At 42.7% G+C, this 19,535-nt stretch overlaps 1 protein-coding gene across 5 annotated transcripts in view; it reads right to left on the reverse strand.

Annotated features, from left to right (window-relative positions):
* Positions 1-19,535, reverse strand: part of MORN1 (MORN repeat containing 1) — a 2,351,913-nt gene that overhangs the window by 1,999,941 nt on the left and 332,437 nt on the right. For all 5 annotated transcript variants that reach the window (XM_069610184.1, XM_069610185.1, XM_069610187.1 and 2 more), the window contains one exon: positions 15,857-15,944. In XM_069610184.1, coding sequence (XP_069466285.1) covers positions 15,857-15,944 — 88 coding nt within the window. The remainder of the gene's footprint in view (positions 1-15,856; positions 15,945-19,535) is intronic.

Consider the following 19,535-nt stretch of genomic DNA (forward strand, 5'->3'; position numbering starts at 1 on the left):
ATATCTATTACTTCCTGCACATATGAATAAGCAAACATTACATAGCATATATTAATACATAAATGAGAAACTAATACAATAGGATACTACACACCCCTTTTTTTTACAGCGACACAATAAATGAGAAACTAATACGAACATATATACATTCTGAGGTCTGCACATCACATAACAAAAATTATCAGAATATAGATACCAGTTACATTGTCCTTAACCATAAATGAAATCATTGCAATACCTGGAATGAATTTCTCAAAACAACTTGCAGTGTACAAAATGAAACTTCAACTCACAATCTTTGAGATACAATGGTCTTGTACATATTCGTTTATTGCGACCATTCTTAGAAACCTGTCTCTCACTGTCTCGTTCTACCTCCTTCCCATTACTAACATAGTTCTTCCTACCGCACCCTTGTTTATAACATCTAAACACTCTGTTGAGATTCCAAACTCTTCCATCTGATACTTTGATGGGCCCATGGAATCTTTTAACCATTTGAATTGGATTAGACCATTTGATCAAACCCCTGGCATTGACCCCTGGGAGTTTTATCCTCATTCAATCACCTACTTTGATTTGAGTCTCTCTAACGGCATTCCTCACATCAAACAGCTGTTTATTATACTCTTGTCTTTGTAACACTTTTTTGCTCATTCCTTCACAATCAACATTCTTAACACAGGCCCTGTCCAACCACACAGGACATACCCTTGTATTGGGTTTCCTACCCCTTAATATTTCAAATGGAGAAATTCTGGTAGTGGAATGTGGCATGAATCTATGAGCAGTAATGGTATCTTCAACTGCTTCCTTCCAATCAGTATTGTTAGCCAAAGCACACCTAAGACTATTTTTAATTACTTTATTGAACCTCTCCACTATTCCATTAGTCTGGGGATGATAAACGGAGCTTGTCCTATTCTCAACCCCATTTTCCTTCAGAAACAAACTCATTTCTTGTGAAACCAATTCCACACCATTGTCAGTGATTCTCATGGTTGGATAACCTTCATGTTTACATTTTTATCTGAAAACACAATAACATCATTTGAACAAATGTTTTCCACCCACTCAACTTCTACCCACCTGGACAACATATTAATAAGCACCATAGAATATTTCAACGAGCCTTGACTTCTTACGGGACCTACAATATCTAAACCTACTCAGTCCCAGGGTATGGTGGGAATTGAAGTTATGGTTATTGGAATTTGCCTAGCCACATAACCTTTAGCCGAATCTTCACAACTACAACAATCACGGATGAGTCTTTCTGCTTGCAGATCAACAGCAGGCCACCAAAAATCCTGCCTAACCCTTTGCTTTGTCTTGGTCATCCCTTGATGCCCCTCATGAGCTATCTGTAATATCATTTTCCTCACCCCAAAAGGCGGATAACGTTTTCCACTTCTCAAAACCAAACCCCATGCAAATGTAGCTCATCGAATACGTGTCTCACAGCATCTGGCAAAACTCTTGGTCTCACTACTCTTTACACCACTACCGAGTAACTCTCTCACCTTTTTGAGAGTTTCATCCAAATCCATAGCCTGCAGCCATTCATTCTCAGACACTATATCCTGATGTATATTCAAAATGTGTTCCTCCTCACCATTCCATCCTCATCATCATCTACATTTTCAACTACATTTGTCAATCTTGATAAACAGTCAGCGGATTTATTCTTAACACCCTGAATGAATTCCACATCAAAATTATACTCTTGTAGATTTGCCACCCATTTCCTAATCCTCGATGAAGTTTTATCAACACCTTTTGTGGTAAGTATCTCCTTAAGTGGTTTGTGATCAGACCTCACAACAAACTTTGTTCCCCAAAAACATGACCTGAACTTCTCAACAGCCCGTTTAACAGCTAGTAGCTCTTTCTCAATAGTTGAATAATTGGTCTCAGCTTGTTTCAATACCCTTGAAGCAAATGCAATAGGATATTCAATTCCACATTCCTCATGCGATAAAACTGCCCCCAAACCATGGCTGCTGGCATCCGTGGTAATGGTGCTAGTGGCGTTTGGATTAAAAGATTTGAGTGTGGGTGCAGCATTCAAATCAAGCTTAATTTTGTTGAAATCATCTTCACACACATCATTCCAATCGAACCTCACATTCTTTTTCATCAATTTCCTCATGTGAAATGTCTTACTCACTAGATCTAGAATAAACTTTGCTTTGAACTCAGCCATCCCCAAAAATGAAATGAACTTTCTTTATTATCTGGGCTGGCAAAATTCAAAATGTTGTTGACCAATTCATCCTTAGGGTTTAGGCCTTTCTCAGCTATCTCATGCCCTAAATACTGCATGATAGACCTATTGAACTTACACTTATCTTTACTCAGTGTGAGTCCTGCATTCCTAAATATATTTAAAGCCTATCGTCAAGTTCTATTTGATCCTTACCATATATTAATACATCATCCTGAAAACATAAAATGCCCTGCATTTGATGAAAAAGCTGATGCATCACTCGTTGGAACACAGACGCAGCAGAAACAAGGCCAAAAGGCATTCTTTTGCAACAAAATAATCCCTCACTGATAATAAATGCAGTGATGTCTCTTGACATGGGATGTAACATTACTTGATGGTATCCAGACCTCAGATCCAAAGTACTCATAATTTTTGCACCTCTAATAGTACCCAACATTTCAGCTATATTCCGTAAAGGGTGTCTCTAAGGAATGACACATTTATTTACACACTTAAGGTCTATACACAACCTCAATTTTACATTAGGCTTGTACACAATCACCAAAGGTGACACCCATTCTGATGACTCAATCCTTTCAATCACACCTTTAGTCACTAATCTTTCAAGTTTCTCTTTTACAGCTGACTTTATGTTTAACGGTACAGACCTCAGTTTTTGTACCACAGGAGTAGCATCATGCTTTAACTTGATCTTATGGCTGAAATCTTTTAACACACCCAGTTCTTCCCTGAACACTATATGTTCATCAAAACTCCTTTTTTGTGCTTCCTGATCCACAGCCTAAACTGACTCCTCCGCACTGGGAACTAATTTCATCTTCAATCTGGCTTGATGGGACCAACGCAAAAGAGGTTGCATTCCTTTCACTGTGACATATACTTTTCCTTTAGCTTATCTGTTTTTAAACCTCATTAATGCCCAAAAGCAACCAATTAGTTCAATTTGTTTTCCTCCATACGCAACTGGTTTGATATCAATCATATTTAACTTGATACTTGTTTCAAAATGTTTTTCAAACAGAAACTTGGACAGAAAAGTATATTTTGCGCCAGAGTCAATTACCATGTTGATTTGTTTACTATTCAATTCTATCATAGCCATGGGTTTTTCCCTGTCGGCATCCTCATACTTGTCATTGGTACAGGATACAAAATCTTCAACTGCAAATGTACACTCCACCAAGCTTTCACATAGTTCTTCCAAACAATTTATGGTTTCCCTTTTTGTTCTGCAGCAATTTGTAAAATGTTCTCTTGTATTGCATCTTTTGCATAACTCTTTGATGGCCGGGCACTTATCACTAATAGGCAAATGAGTCATGCTATCACATCTGTAACATCGGCGCTTTTCACTTGCCTCTGCGTTCTCCTTGAATTTGGAAGATTTCTTCTTCACATGTGGTACGTCCTTTTTTACCACACATTTCTTTCTTGTATAGTAATTTCCGTGTACAGCCAATACCTCTGGAATTTGTTCTACCCGCTCTTTCTTATTCTCATCATCTGTCCTTTTTTCAAGTTCTTTCACACATTTGTTAGTGTGCTCCACTTCCTCTGCCACTCTAATCACTTCTTCCAAAGACGGGTTCCCTTTGGCCCAAAGAGCTTCCCTTATTTTGCTGTTCCTGCATTCCAGCATGAACTGATCACAAAGTGTCTCATTAAGTGTGTTCCCAAACTCACACGAGATAGCCAAACCAGGTAGGGCAGTGATGAATTGTTCCACTGTTTCACTCTCTTCCTGCTTGCGCTTTCCAAAATGATATCTTTCCAAAATAATGCTCACAGTTTCTTCATAATGCCGATCTAATACTTTAAAGCATTTTTCATACTCTCTAAGTCCTGAAGCCTCCTCATCAGAAAGTGCTGGTAAGTTCTCAAATTGTTCCTTCCCATAATTTCCCAAACAATGTATAAAAAGACACTTTTTCCTCTCACTAGAAAAGTTCAGTCCATGTGCTGCAAGAACATAATGATCAAACCTTTTCTTCCATTGTTTCCATGGAATACTTGGTTCACCTTTTGCATCTAAAAAATAAGTGGGAGGTGGTATGCCCTGCATAGTGGTCAGCAATGTCCCTCATCACCTTTATAACTAATATGTTGGGATATTTTTGTAATTAAGTGCACTGTTTGTTTACTACAATGACTGTTCTTTTGAGATAATTGTTTGTTTAATTTCCCTGGATGATGTGTCCTTTTTGTATTTCCTTGAAAATATACATTTTTGCAATATATTGCTTCTCTTTATCATTTGTGTAGTCTGTTGGTGAACGATGACGTTTGCATAGTCCCTTTTTGAAATGCTTCGTTCACAACACGTTGCTTCGAGGTGTGAACTCCTTTGTCAGGAGATCATTTGTTTGGGCATTGTCAATAAAGCTGGTCCGTTTTGAAATCACATTGCACCGATGTGTTTCTACATTCGTAATATGTTTGAGAAATGTGTATATTTTTAGTTGTGTGCTTGGCGTTACTATAGCAATTGATGCACATCGATAACTGAAAACAATATGAAGCACGTTTAGTTACGTTTCTTGGTCCTTTCCTCTGACAAAGTATGTCACTTTGTCTTATCTCAAGGGAAATATGGACAGAGAACATTGCAGACTTGGAATGATGCGACTTTAAACAATGCAATGGAGGCTGATGCGGCACTATACCCTCTAAATGTCCTACATTTACGAATTGGTAAAAATTCAGGAAAATCTCCCAGTCAAAGACTGTTTAACTCTGTGGGGAGGCTCACTTTACTTTTCAAAACTGTCTTGCTGCTGATATGTTTCAGCTTGCTGCTGGTGCGTCTTAACACTGCAAATGCCACACACCTTTAGTAGTTTTACACTCGCCGGCATGCACTTGTCTACGCGCTCCTGTTATTTTAGGCCTTAAACCAACCGGGCATTCAATTACTTCAAATTAAATGCTGCAGCTGCACAAAGCGCGCGACTAACCTTTAGAAGAGCACTCTTTCTTCCAAGCTTGCTATGTCGTCAACGAAATACTGCTTTACAGTACTGACCCGTTCAATCTCTTTGAAGACACCTTCTCCTTTCTTAATCTTGGTAGTCTTCATCCAATGAAGAATAATTTATAAACAACGGCTACTCAGTGGGTCGCCGTTCTTGGTACATCCCATCCTCGTCGCCACTGAAAGATCCTCGCACACGGATTTGGTCATTTAAAAGGGTTTATTTAAGTACAAGGATTAGACCCACCGGTCATATCAAACTGCAGAACATAAGTGACTATTTACAGTGCATCATTCTCTCCCTCTCTACATTCTAGATTCTCTCTTCCTACCAAGTTCCATGTTCCATATCTATTACTTCCTGCACATATGCATAAACAAACATTACATAACATATATTAATACATAAATGAGAAACTAATACAATAGGATACTACAAAACCCCATGTCCCTTTGTGGCCACAGAAGTCTCTTTTCTATTTTACTAGCAATGAAATAGACAAGGAAAGCTGCCTGGGTCTGAGGGGGTTAAACTCTCAGTGCCATAGTTCCTGGTGTGATGTCATGCTGACTTCTTATTGGTTGGGTTGTTCTGAACTCCAGCGAGGGGTCCTTGACTGAACATGGCATCATGGTGTGCCCTGAGAGACTTGCTGGGAAAAGCTGTTCCTTAGTGATTGTATGACTTAGCGATGAGCCAGTGACTGGGGACTGTTGATAGGATATGGAAGCTCAGGCCTTTTGTGAGGAGAAGGCCAGAGGACGGAAACATGTGTAGACCTATTTGAGGAGAGTGATAATAGAAACAGAGAGGAGTCTTAGTTAGGATCTCCTCAGGTTCTCCGTGTCCTGGGCAGTGAAATGGAATATCCAGTGACTTAATGACAGGAAAACGGGGAATATGTGTGTCAATGCATAGTGAATGTGGTCCCTGCAAGGGGGATACCTCATGCATTTAGGCGTGTATGAGGCACCCAGGAAAGGAATGGACATCCAGTGAAGACAGACCAGCTTACTGCTTGCGGGGTAGGTGGAGCAACCATGACTTTGTAGGGAGCGAATAGAGGTATAGGTCTGGGGTGTACATTGTACACCCAAGGTGATCATTGTGCCACTATGCGAAACACACCTGACTAAAGAATGTGGGTAAAGCGGGAAGAGATAGAAGTAGCGGTCAGGGGCCATTTCATTTAGGGAAGGCCTTCACAGGTGTCTCCAAGTTACTTCACGAGATTGCTGCCCCCCAGGAATCAGAAAGTGAGAGCTTTGAAGATCTCTTCAATGCCCTTGTGCTGACTGTGAGGGTAATACATACATTTGATCTTGAGACTGGATGGTTGGCAGTATTAGGCTGCCCCTCAGGTAGTTTGTTTTGGTGGGTTGTCAGGTGAAGTTCTTGAGAAATATGTTCCTGTTGCCCTTGCCAGACTCCATGAGTTTCGCAATTTTGATGATTACACAGGAGGTAGAGGCAGGTCTCTGAATTACACCTATATGACTCTTAGCAACAGTAATTTATTTCCATCTCCGGAGTAAGCATTTGATCACTGACTCTACACCAGTGTAAACCACAATGTGTTGGATCCATAATTACTTGTACATACATTGCCGACAAGTTTGTCCATGAATTGTACATATATTTTTGACAGAGACTAAAGAACACCAATCACAATGTAAGTGGCCTCTGTGCTGTGCCCATTTGGTGGCTGCTGTTCACTGCCGGGGTGCTATTGCCTTGCAATCAATCTAATGGCACCCCACATTGCATCGCCCAAATTTACCATCTGGCTTATGCACCCCGATCTATTGTTTGACGGGTAGCGTCACAGCTTAGGACACTTATCAGCTGGGTTTGCCCTGCGAAGGGTGATACACACAAACAAGCAGTTGCATAAGATTTTGTCTTTTCCAATGCATTGCTTATTGTAATGGTCTTTGTTTCACTGTTGGCTTTTCGGTCACACCTTCCAACGTCATCCCCTGGATGATGGATACAGGGCCTGATGGATTGTGGCCTGGATACTGCTACCTGGGCAATTCCTGTACTATACACCGCCTGACCCACAGGTGATTGAGTTATGTAGGTTTTTTTCCATTGTGGTAATTTCCGTGTAGGCATCTCATGCCTCCTACTTGATTTCTCAGCACGATGCAAGCATCTTAGCTGTGCTGGTGGTTCTGTAGGACATGGGTTAGCACCCTGGCTAGAGGTTCTCTAGCTGGGTTTTTCAAAGCTGGGGTCCTGCCAGATAACAGTAGGCTCTTGGCCTGGCTTGTTCCAGCTTGTGACCTACTTTGCTCATCCATAACTGCGTAACGGTTCGGGCTAGTTGACCCTTTCGACTTAGCCAACTCAGGTGCAAGCTCTCCAGGTCTCCAGCTCCCCCTCCCAATCTTCTCCCTCTGTATTACACCTCTCTTGCATGAACGGCGTCCTAACATCATCACTGTCAAGACATTTCTGCCTCTTTTTAACAATGGTTGATTACTTAATAGATCTAATCAGTGTGCCAATTTGTGGGGGCATTTTCCCATAAATACCCTTGTTTGTGATAAGGGAGTTATCTCTAAAGGGGCCCTTCCTTGCCACTTGTTTGGCTTTAAGTTGCCCTAATTCTCAGCTGCTGGGCCTGATCTAGTAACAAGATCCTGTGTCCCGGCCCCCCGCCTGAGTCTTTATAAAACCATTGCTGCCAACCTTTCAGCAGGTAGGGCTGTCATGTGACCTCCTGATCCCATGTCTCCACACCCCCTGCTCAGAATAAGTGACTCCTATTGGTCCCTCCGCACAGAGCGCAAGCGTTCACACAGCATGGGCTCAAATGCTGTCATGCGTTTCTCCTTCAGTTCTGGTCTGCTTTTCATGTGGGGGCTCGCAAACCCAAAAAGTTGTATCGGCCAATTCCGACTATGGGCAAGTCGAGGGTAAATAAGTGTCTGAGGGCAAATATTCACAACACTTGTTTTGGGGAATATCTTCTTGCGGTTTCTTTCCCAAGGGGGAGTAACTGCCTCTCCCAGATCCTGCTGGGCCCTCAGACGCCTGCCTAACACAGTACACATACTTCTGTTCCATAGAGTTGTGTGTTTTGCTTGGTTGGACAGGTGTAACCCTTTACCATTGCCCAGGAGCTGACTGGGGGAGCTCTAGGGATACACCATGTACCTCCTCCAAGGATCCCAGAGCCCCACCTCCCCGAGGTTGACAGCCTCAAGTATAAATATATTTTCACTCATTTTCTTTTTCTACTAAGGCATATTATGCCCCTTTCCTTTGCTTTAGCGTCGCTTCTTTTATGGTCTCTCATTAAATGAAAGGCTAAAATATTAGTGATAGTTTTGCTACTCCTGGTTCGTTGTCCCTCACACAGGTCAATTACATCATCCTTCAATTACATAATCCTTAGGAATTTCAACCTCTGCCTCCAGGACCGTAAAGGAGGTACTAGTCAACCTACAACCACACTGAACCTCAAACAGCACAAAGCTACCCCAATTCAACAACAAGGGTAACATCCAAGACTTCATCCTGGCAGCCTCATCAATCTGTCCAACACAACACACCCCTACCTCTCAACTGGTCAGCACACTGTGCTCTTCCCCTTACCATACACCATGTCACCCCAACCAACACACACATCCAAAGCCTATCATACAGACCCCCGAATCCTTCAAAGATTTCCATTTAGAACCACTTACACAAGACCGGACCAGCCTCATCATCACCTTGCCAGTCCCCCACAGCACTGATTGCAACACCCGACTAGAGGCACTCAGTAACACCTTGAAGTTGAACTTCAACATACATACCCCAGAAAAATAAGGACCCATTAAACCCAAACAATCCGCTCGCTTGTGCATACAAGAACTCAGAATGTCAGCAAAAGGGTAGTCCGAAAAAATTGAAAGCCTGGCACAATTCCAAACTCCATCTGAGCATATTCTACTAAAATCCCTCCGGACTGCTTGTAGAAAAAAGATCACCACAGTCAAAGCATTCTTCTGCCAACACCAGAGCTGAAACCAGCATATCATAAGCAACACTCTCACATCCAGGTGGTCAAACAATGCATCAAACCCTTGATGCACCATTGAAAAATCCACTGCCGTAAATAACTTCTTTGTTGACAAGATTAGCATGATCGGCCAAAACACAGTCATTAAGGCCAATAAACCCAAAACCCTGCCAACCTGACTGGGCAAAATGGAAATGCAGACTCGTTTTGAAACACTCTCCAACGAAGACCTGACAAAGAACGTAGCATACCTCAAAGCAAAGTCCTACTCAAATGACAGCTTGTCAGCCTCCCCCTCAAGACATACACACAGAAGCCATTCGGGGCACCTTCCCATCACCCTTCAAACAGTAACACTCTTCCCCCTGCTCAGGGGGGCATTGCTGGTCTGTTATAACCTTAGCAACTGCGGCCCCATCACACACATTCCTTCCTTGAAAAAGCAGCAGGCACCCAACTTCAAGCACAAATCAGGCTTTAGACCGAGAAACTGCACACATTTACTTACCATCTTGTTCCTTGTGCTCCTCCATAGCAGTCAACCTGCCTCAGTGCCAACCCTCGTGTCTGCTCTTTCTTTCTACTCAGCCCACTAAATTGGAGCCCAGTGCCCATCACAATCAAAGCCAGCCCAACTGTGTGGCTCGCCAAAGACCGGCTTAAACGTCTCTTACTTGCCAAAGAGGAAGCTCCTCTGCCCTCTCCCCCAGCCTCCCTAGCTAATCCCACCACTCCTGCCTTGCTGCGTAATAATCTGAGTTTCTGTATTTGTATAGTCCTCCTCTTTAGTTTGAGTCACTTGCTATCCCTGGGTTGAAATTACATTTATATGTCACCAGCGATCCTTTCAGGCAATGCCTCCGCCTTCTGTAAATGTGGTATTGTAAGTAATTTCTGATCAATATTGACATCCCGGTCCTCAAAAAACACAAATACAAAAAAAGAAAGAAACAATCAAAGTGGTAGACTATCTGCACTCTGCATCTCCGACGATAACCATGCCTGCCTCCTGATACTCCTTAGTATCTGCAGAGTCTTTGAAACAATAGATCAATAGTTTGCGACCTGAGGCTCTCCAGGTGTTTTTCGACTGTGACTCCCATGGTCCCTCACCAGTGCCTTTGTTGACCTGTGCTACTGTGAGTTATAGTTCAAATTATATGGAGAGTCAAATGTTGCAAACACCTGCAGTAAACTATCACCATCTCACTGATCTACTGGACAGGCACATGGGCTCCAGGCAGAGAATGCCCACTGTTGGTTCACCTCCTGCCTAGAAGACTACCATCAGTGTGCCCAGATGGATATCTCCCGATCATGACCTCTACCCGTCTCCTATCTCCTAACCATTCATTTCAACCTCTCCACGAAATCTTCGGGAACCCTGCACTCCAACCATAAACTCAACTAATTTGCAAATGATACACAATTATACCTGAAAATATCATAGATGAAAGACATTCACCAACTCAAGGCATCACTTGGCCCATCTATGAAGATTATTCAAATTATGTTCGCCAAATACCGCTGTGCCGATGTTTTTGTACGATTTTACCACTGTTATCTGGAACAAAAAATAAAAAGCACTCAAGCTCAGTAGCAGACCGCATACCAGCTTTCTTTCCAAAAGACTACACGCCTTAAGAGAATGTCAACCAAAGCCAGATGAGAGCAGCCCTACCATAATACATAATCACGCTCTTTGGAACCATCAACCACAATGTCGTAATGGACAGCCACGAAACGGTTGCACACATTGTCAAAGAAGTCCTAAAATGGTTTTCAACCATCCCAGCTGAGAAGGGATCTATGTGATTTTATCTAACCCAAAAATAGAGAATGAAATTTTAACAAACCCAAAATACGAAAAAAAATACTGATTTTTTAAAAAGTATTATTTATTTATTGGGGGCAAGCCCCCTGTTCACCCATGTTTAGTACCCGACCCCAAACCCATCACCACCAGATTTAACCCCTTGCCCCACATTTATATGTTTTGTTCTTTTTTTTTTAAAACAGCATTTTTTCGTTATTTTCTATTCGTTAAAATTTCATTCTCTATTTTTTTAAAGTAACATCAGAGGAGGGATAAAACAGAGGATCTTCGTGTGACAGATCTCAGCAAAAACAGATGGATTCACTTGGGGGTCCTGCCCTCCCCATCCTCTTCAATACTTCATACATGTGTCTGCTCTGCAGATTAACAGTACCCCGGACATTAGCATATATTCCTGTTCATATAACAGTGAACACGGACAGTTTCCACAATTTACGTCATGGTCTACAAGGACATAGACAGCCAGACCAATTGACTTATAATGAGGGTTTCCTGTATTCTGTGGTGTTTTTTCAAAATCTGTGTTAATCAGTGTTTTCATATTTTTTACTGCAAGTCAATTGTCTATAACTGTGTTTTTGCAGTGTATACATAAAATGTGCTTTTATTGCAGAATATTTACTTCAAAAGCCTAAAAAGCAATCAATGTTAACAAACCCGTCTTACAAAAGGTTGTGTGCAAGGTACACAAATTACATAGAAAAGCGACTTAACAATATATGTATCCTTATTAAAACACACAAACCCAAAAAAGTATAATTATAGCTCTAGTTTCCGCATCCTGCCTGCCTCTACTCTTTGACCTTTACAATTTATCCAGAACAGGACTGCAAGACTTGTCCTTGGCCTCAAGCCCAGGGATCGTATCTCTCCAGCTCTGAAATCTCTCCACTGGCTCCCAGTGGCTGCAAGGATCAAGTTCATTACCCTTTGCTTCGTCCGCAAGGCTTTCTGGGGCTTGTGACCGCACTACCTCCAACTTTCTCTTCCTAAGCATCTTCCTTCTCAAGGCCTCGCTCATCCACCTCTATCTCTCTGCGGGACAGACATGTCTCCAAGCAGAAAGTGGAAGGTAGATCTCTTTCCTCGGCTGGTGCCTCCCTCTAGAACAGCCTCCCCTGCTTCTCTCAAACTTGAGCAGAACCACCTCCAGTTCCGGAAGCAACTCAAGACCTTCCTTTTCGCTACCGCTTTCTCTCTCCCTCTCCCTTGCTATCGTCTCTGACTGCTCTACACACTGAAGCCTGGTTTCAGGTTCCTGCATGTCCAGATGCCCTTGCATTGGCGCCTGCCCCTCCCCCTCAAGCATTTAAGGGTCTGTATCTGCAACCCTACACACCACTGTCTCTCTACGCTTACGAGCCACCTTCCAGCAGCACTTATGGGTTCCTGCACTCTTCCCTCTCCCCCCGGCACTCCCCTCCCCCTACCCTTCACAGCGCCCTTGGGCGATGTGCCTGACAGAAGGCCTAGTAAGATCACTGTTTTGTCCTCCCACTGCCCCCTCCTTATAAATGACATATCAAAACTACAAGTCCCAGAATTCAATGTAGTTTGAGGCCTAAAATTCTGTTCTGCGCCACCATACTTTCAGCACTAAAAATCATACAATAAAAGAAATTGTGTATAAAGCTTACTGCCTGCAGTATATTTTGGGCATACATTTCCATCTTATTGTCATGCAGTTTAAGAAAATATGAATATTTACAAAGCCATGCCTTTCATTGAAGCCACGCCTAAAAACATCAAGGATATAAAGCAAGTGGTTTACTCTTTGATTCTGCTTAATCATCTTCAAAGCAGGCATAGTTGTTAGGCAACTGGAACTTTGTGTGATCTTACAGAAGGAAATGCCCTATCAAATTTCTGTTATATAACTGAGCAGAGTTTGACCCAAAAAGGTAGGAACGTGGGTCAACTGCTTCTATAATCAGAAAAGAGGGGGGTTGTCCCTAACTATATGAACATGAAAACCTTATATTATCTGTTATATTCCACGTACACACTGAGTGCTAGATGTAACAATACGGACACAAAACACAATCAAAATAGAAATGGTTTTATTCACGTGCTGAGAAATGTGGGCCAAAGGGCGAAAGAAAACAATTACATAAACAATTAATCCATAATTTATGTTGCAAGCTTTATCTAATATTCACACTCAAAGCACATGGTGAAATCAATTGAGAACACCATTTCGAAATTATGCAATCATAAGGGAAAAACAAAAATATAAAGCGTGGGTATTTCAAGCGCCACGCCTTAACTCTTGAATACATTTTGATAATCCTAATTTCATAATTGACCAACATGTTTCGATGTTTAGTGCCTGAACTATTTAGACAGCACAATCTTCTTCAGGGTCCATTATTGATGAGTGCTGGATATCCACAATGACACATCCTAGATTTCTATCTGAGTAACTATCAAAATAATGTTCTTGTTGAGTTCCTAAAAAACAAATCTGAAAGACTGCTTATCGGAATGATGCTAATCAATATATAGTGGCTCAAATGCAGCTTGCATTATGCATCGGTCTGATTTCAAGTTTCTACTATCCTGCCTATCTTGAAAAAAGATGAGATGATCCAAACATCCAAATCCACTATCGGCCAATCTCCCGCCTCCCTCGCCAAGAGGTAAATATTTCAAGTTGCAAGATAGTAGCCAAGCAAGAAAGTCGAACACCAGCGGCATGAACGTCAGTTCTTTCTCCACAACACCATCTTCTACTCTAATGTTTGTGAGCCAGCCATTTTGTCTGAATGAATAGGATGCACTCTTGCAGCTTCCCATCCATTCAAACAAATGGTTACTTAAGATGGGTGCCATATGAATATAAGGCAAGGATCCTTGCAGAGTCCCTCTTGCATTTCCATGCGCCCGGGCATGTGCGGCACACATCAAAGGAATAAGGTAAGTGGGGTGAGGGGTTGGTGAAGAAAGGGAGCGGAGACCAGAGGTAAGGTAGGGTGGGAGCAAGATGGCACGCCGGATGCAAGCAGCCTTTAGGTTGCTCAGAACACAGGCTTGGCTCATGAGATACAGCCCCCAATCCGAGCAACCGGATGGGCTGCCGCGGACACCCAAGAGCTATTTTACCATATTGCTGTGTATATGGAGGCAAATAGACTATGACCCCCTCCTCCAATCTGGGAGCCACTCCACCAAAATTGCATTCATTCGCATTTTTTAACTTACTCACTATTGCTTACTACTTCTAACTCTCATCCATCCTCATCATGTTTGATTTCTCTGCCACCGCTTTCCACTCCACTCTCCAACCCCAGTTTCCACGACCGCATATTTACTTGGTCACCTCCTGCACAGCTAACTCTCCTTCTCTTGCGGAGCAATAACTCCTCCACATCCTCCCAGTAGAGGTTCCTGAAAGGTTTGTCCTTGGTACCCTACTATCCGCACTTTACACCTCCTCTTTCTGCAAACTAAAATCAGCCAGCAGATTATCATACCACCAGTTTGCCGATATCACTCAAGTCTTACTTCACATTCCCCTCAGTCATCCCTAAATTATCCTCCCACATCGCCAACTGTCTCTCCACCTTTCTGCGCTGGATAGTGCTCCCTTGCCAGACAGTCAGCTCTTTCAAAACAGAAATGCATTTTCTGTTCAGCCACTATAAACACACTACTTCTCCCCTCTCCAACTTGTCCCACCAATGTTAGCTCACCCTCACCAAAGTATTGAAACCATGGAGTCATCTTCATCAGTGACGTCAAACTCCAGCTGTTTATTATCTCCACTGTCACAGCTGATAGGATTATCCCTCTGGACATCCACAAAATCTGCCCCTTTCTTATCCATCACTCACTAAAACTCTGGCTTCCTCTCTTGACCTCAGAAAACTAGATGAGTGCTCCATCCACTTCATAGAACATCCCCTCTAATCCATTTCCCCTCTTAAGAAGGTACTGTGCTTTGCCATTCACACTTTCTTCAAACTTCTTTACTCCTCATCTATATCATCTGCCTGTTGTCTCCTGGCGAGTTGGCGCTCCATGATTCCTACTTCTGTTCATTGATTTGCCTCCTCCGTCCCCTTACCTGGCCAACTATTTCCCGCTAAACTCCCACCCCCCACACTTTGGGGTTGCAGGAACTTCTCAACCTTTCCTACTCTGGGCATACACACCCCTAGAGTCCTTTACTCTACATGTGCCTTACCACCGGAATGCCCCATCCCCCGAAACTAAGAGTAGACTACAGGAATCTGGTTCAAAATCACTCTAAAATACTCTCCATCCCTTGAGGAAGCCACCACAATATACAGGCTCCTCATCTCTTCTCCAAGAGCCACACCCCAGGATGAACTGCAGATACTTCTAAATGCTGCATAGAGTAATTCTAATTGAAAACTGTCTGTGCTGTACCCATTTCATATTCTCTCCTTCCCGCTCCACCACCAGGTTTCCTGTCCCTTCCAAATTGTGCATGTCCAAACTTTGTAAAGCACCCAGCAAGCTGAATGCTCTGTTGTACCTTTGAGCATACGTACAGTGTTTCTGTTAGAGGTACTACATTTTGTCTCTGGTGAACAAATACAGACAAATATAAAAAAAAAGTTTTGTGGTTGGGACAAAAATAATGCGATTAAATGAAGGCAAAAATAGCAGGTCTACCCTTTACCGACATTTGAAGAGTCTAGCGTTGAATGCAAGTCATTAGTATTTTCCATCGCCCAACAATTCAAAAATACACTGTTAAGGGATACAAACTAGATCACTTTGGCCCCAATGCCGACCAATGTGCAATGCCCAGAAATAAAAAAACAACTTACCTCATAAATGGTCCCATCTGCGCAGTGCAGCACCCCATGTCCCTGCCGCTGGTCCAGGACCCAGTCTCCCTCATAGTGATCGCCATTCCTAGTAAAAGACAGGAAAGAGGGGTACCTTAGGACGTCACACAGACGTGGCTGCCTTGTGCAAGTGTTGGTTTTGAAAGACTGGCATGAAGGAGAGGGTTGCTGAGTTTGCACCACCCAGACGGATTTAGGGCAATAAAACAGAACAAGGCAAATACACAGAAGCGCTGTTCCACGCATGCCCCTGGCTCTGCAGACCAAATGAATATTTGAAAAAGTACAGCCAAAGGATCACCGACTTGGATATCTGTTTGGTGTTTATTTCTAAAACTGCAACCTAATCATCGAGTATAATGCATTGGGCATCAGCCCCTCTCTGGCAAGGGAATCATGTCTCAAAAACACATTATAAAGTTAAACTAAAATGAAATCAGCAGGAAATTAAAGATGTAGGACTTAGCTGCAGCTAGCTCATATCCATTTCTAATATGTGTTCTGTGATCTTCCCCTAGCTCGGCACTCCATCCAAAACCATTTTCAATGCAGCAGCCATTGTGAGCAAATCCTTTTACACAGAACGCATGTGAATTCTTGTGTTTTTGAAAACTGGAGTATTAGTTAAAATATTCAAAAGATAATCTCTTCTACTTAATGTACTCTGGCGGGCAGAAGGAGGACGCAGACGACTCTGATAAGCCATTTCACGATTAGGTTTATTAAATAAAAGGAAAAAGGCCTAACTTTGCCCATGTTATAAGGCGTCCCTACCTAACAAAACTAGCTACGGTGCTCGTCAGTTGTCAGTGAATGTCTTAACATAATCTGCCCACCGTCCAAAATAGCCTAGCTGACCCTACCGCTACAATAACATACAAGGACAGGAGAAGGACTCCCTTCTCCTGTAGTCTATTTGCTTCTTGCAAACTTCTATTTCAATAGTTAATTTTCATATAGTCTCTGGTGACTGTTTTAATCAGTTCATATAATTCGTTGAAGACTTTGCTTGGCTTCACCTTTCCTTAATGGTTGACCTTTTGGGTTCTATTAATCTCCTTGGGATTCTCTCTACAGATATTTGTTCTTCTCTCTTCCCACAGTAAAGTTATTCAATCTTTATAATCCTCTCCTTCTATTTTACTTTCTTGGACTTTACTGATCCAAGACCGAGTATTGCAATATTGACTGCCATTCACTTCTTGAGGTTTCACAATTTGGATTTCTTTATGTTGACTGAGGCGAGTAAGAGTGGTCTCATAAGGATTTTCATCGACTCTGGGTTTAGGGGTCACAGTCTGTTTACTTTTACTGGGACGAGTATGATTGGTCCCATAAAGATTCTCATTCACTCCTCCGAGTTTAGGTATCGCAGGCTCTTTACTTTGACTGGCACGAGTATGACTGGTCCCCTAAAGATTCTCCGTTGCCCTGCAGGGTCTCCTGTTCTCCCTGTTACCTAGAGTTCCCAGAGATAACATCAACAGGGCTTCTAGCTGCTCGGGGTAGGTTCTCTGCACAGTCAGCGTTCTCCATCTTGCTTCGGTAATGCTTTCTCCTTCACTGAACTGGGCCATGTATTGGGAATCCCCGTATGGGAAGCTCTCAGTGATAATACTCCACATTCGGCAAGACAGCAGGGGATTGGCAGGAAACATAATGCTGGATTATTCATGTTCAGCTGTCTCAAGTGAACTATGTGTTATCATGCATGGTTTATGGTAGGAGGACTGATCTCCATGTATTTGTGTGGCTACATCATATCCATTTGTGTGCGCTTACATGTTTTTGGGACGTTAGGGGGTAGACAGGGAGCAGAAAGTGGGACAGGACTGAGTGTGAAGCATCTGACTCAAATAAGAGAGGCTTTAGGCTGTTTGGCATTTGCATCTAGATGGTATGTTTCTTTCCCTGAATTCCCCCATACCCATCCACTTATGAATCCCTAATCCTCTTTCCTGTGATCCCAAACTCCCCTACCTATCCACACCCTCTCCCTAAACCTCTTCCCCCCCATTGGCTGTCTCGTTGTGACCTATTTCTACGCATCAGGGGCCTGTGCACAACCAAGGTGGGAGGGGTGACTCCCTTTGGCTTTCGTCGCTTTCGACATGGTCCACCACAAGTCTTTCCTGGTGATGACACCACCTTCGGTATCTCTCACCCTCTCTGGACTCCGGGATGCTCCACGTCTGACGACTTCTCTCTTTTTCCTCCATGTAAAACGCTGTGTGTCTATTTCAGCATAGTGCTCCTTTCTGGTCACAGGACGCTGCACGTCCAACTCTCCCCGAGCAGCAGGCAGCTGCTCCGTTTTGTAACTCGCTGGCTTTTCTCTTTGCCAAACTCCTCCCTCGTTATGTGTGACATATGTTTTAGATTTCCACGGCGTAAGGTGAGTCTTCCGCTTTCCTTCTCACATGGCTTCTCTCTTCCTCTATAAAAGAGATATTTACAGGTTTTGGGTGGCAGTAACAGATACTGGTTTCTTCTTCATACTTGTTTCCATAGTAAATGTTCTCAGAGGTATTATTGAAATAGTTTTAGGGAGTTCCTCATCAGAACAAGAGTCCTTGTTCCCAAAGGGGCAGTCTCTCCTGGTGAGGTCCCATTTGCCTCTATCCCTAGGTAGGGTATTACAGAGTGGGCTGACCTCCCTAGCCTCACCGGGAGGCTTCCCCTTGGGGAGAATGGACGAATTCCTGTGATTCATCACAACTCATATTAAGGTACAAGGAGATAGGTATGGAGAGAATAAGTAATAATCATTAAGGGGGCTCATGTTTAATTATGAGTAAAGGTCACACGTAATATGTTTAAAAATTATTTTACCCTACTCCTCATTTTCAAGCATTTGTATGGCAGAGAAGAGGCCATAACTGAATATTCCACATCCCTCTTCCTAATCGCCAAACAAATACTCCTGCATTTACGCCAACATGACCTTCTCATGCTGGCTTAAATGCTGGAGATTCCTATTGAATCCGGCTTATACGCTGCCTGCCATGCGAAATGACAGGCAGCATTTTCCTCAATTTGCACGGTGGAGTGCAAAAGAGAAGCCGAAAGGAGATTTCGCCTACACTTTACAACTACCCTTTGCACTCGGACGTGCAAATGGTGAAAATTATTTAGCAGGCACCTATGTGCACCAAAGTGCAAATTAAACAGGTCTGCTCGGCGTAAAGTACAGGGTTTTCCCCAAATAAGCCCCAAAATGTTTGGAGCTAGCACAGCTGAAAAGACTATTTTCAGGGCATGGAAACTGGCTGTTGAGAAGGAAACAATGACTCACGTAGGAGCAATGCAACACTCACCAGAACAATTATTAGACAACAACGTTGCAAACTAAAAGGAGTACATAGTCGGGAAGATCCAACGGCCCCAGAATACCCATCCTGTATCTTTCAAGATACCTTACAAGCTATAAGATTTAGTCAAATAAGAATAGTAACACACTTGCACAACACCCTATGGAACACAGACCTCCACTGAGCGATACATCGATCATTAGTACCCACCTTATACCAGGATCTCACCAACCTACAGAGGCCTGACACGATGAGGAACCTCGCTGCATTGACAGCTTGTGCCAAAATCAACCTTATTTTTATTTTATTATTATTTTTATTTTTTTATTTATATAGCGCACCAAACC

The sequence above is a fragment of the Ambystoma mexicanum genome, chromosome 8 (genome assembly GCF_040938575.1).
Source record: "Ambystoma mexicanum isolate Mex_15411 chromosome 8, UKY_AmexF1_1, whole genome shotgun sequence".
Taxonomy (NCBI): Eukaryota; Metazoa; Chordata; class Amphibia; order Caudata; family Ambystomatidae; genus Ambystoma; species Ambystoma mexicanum.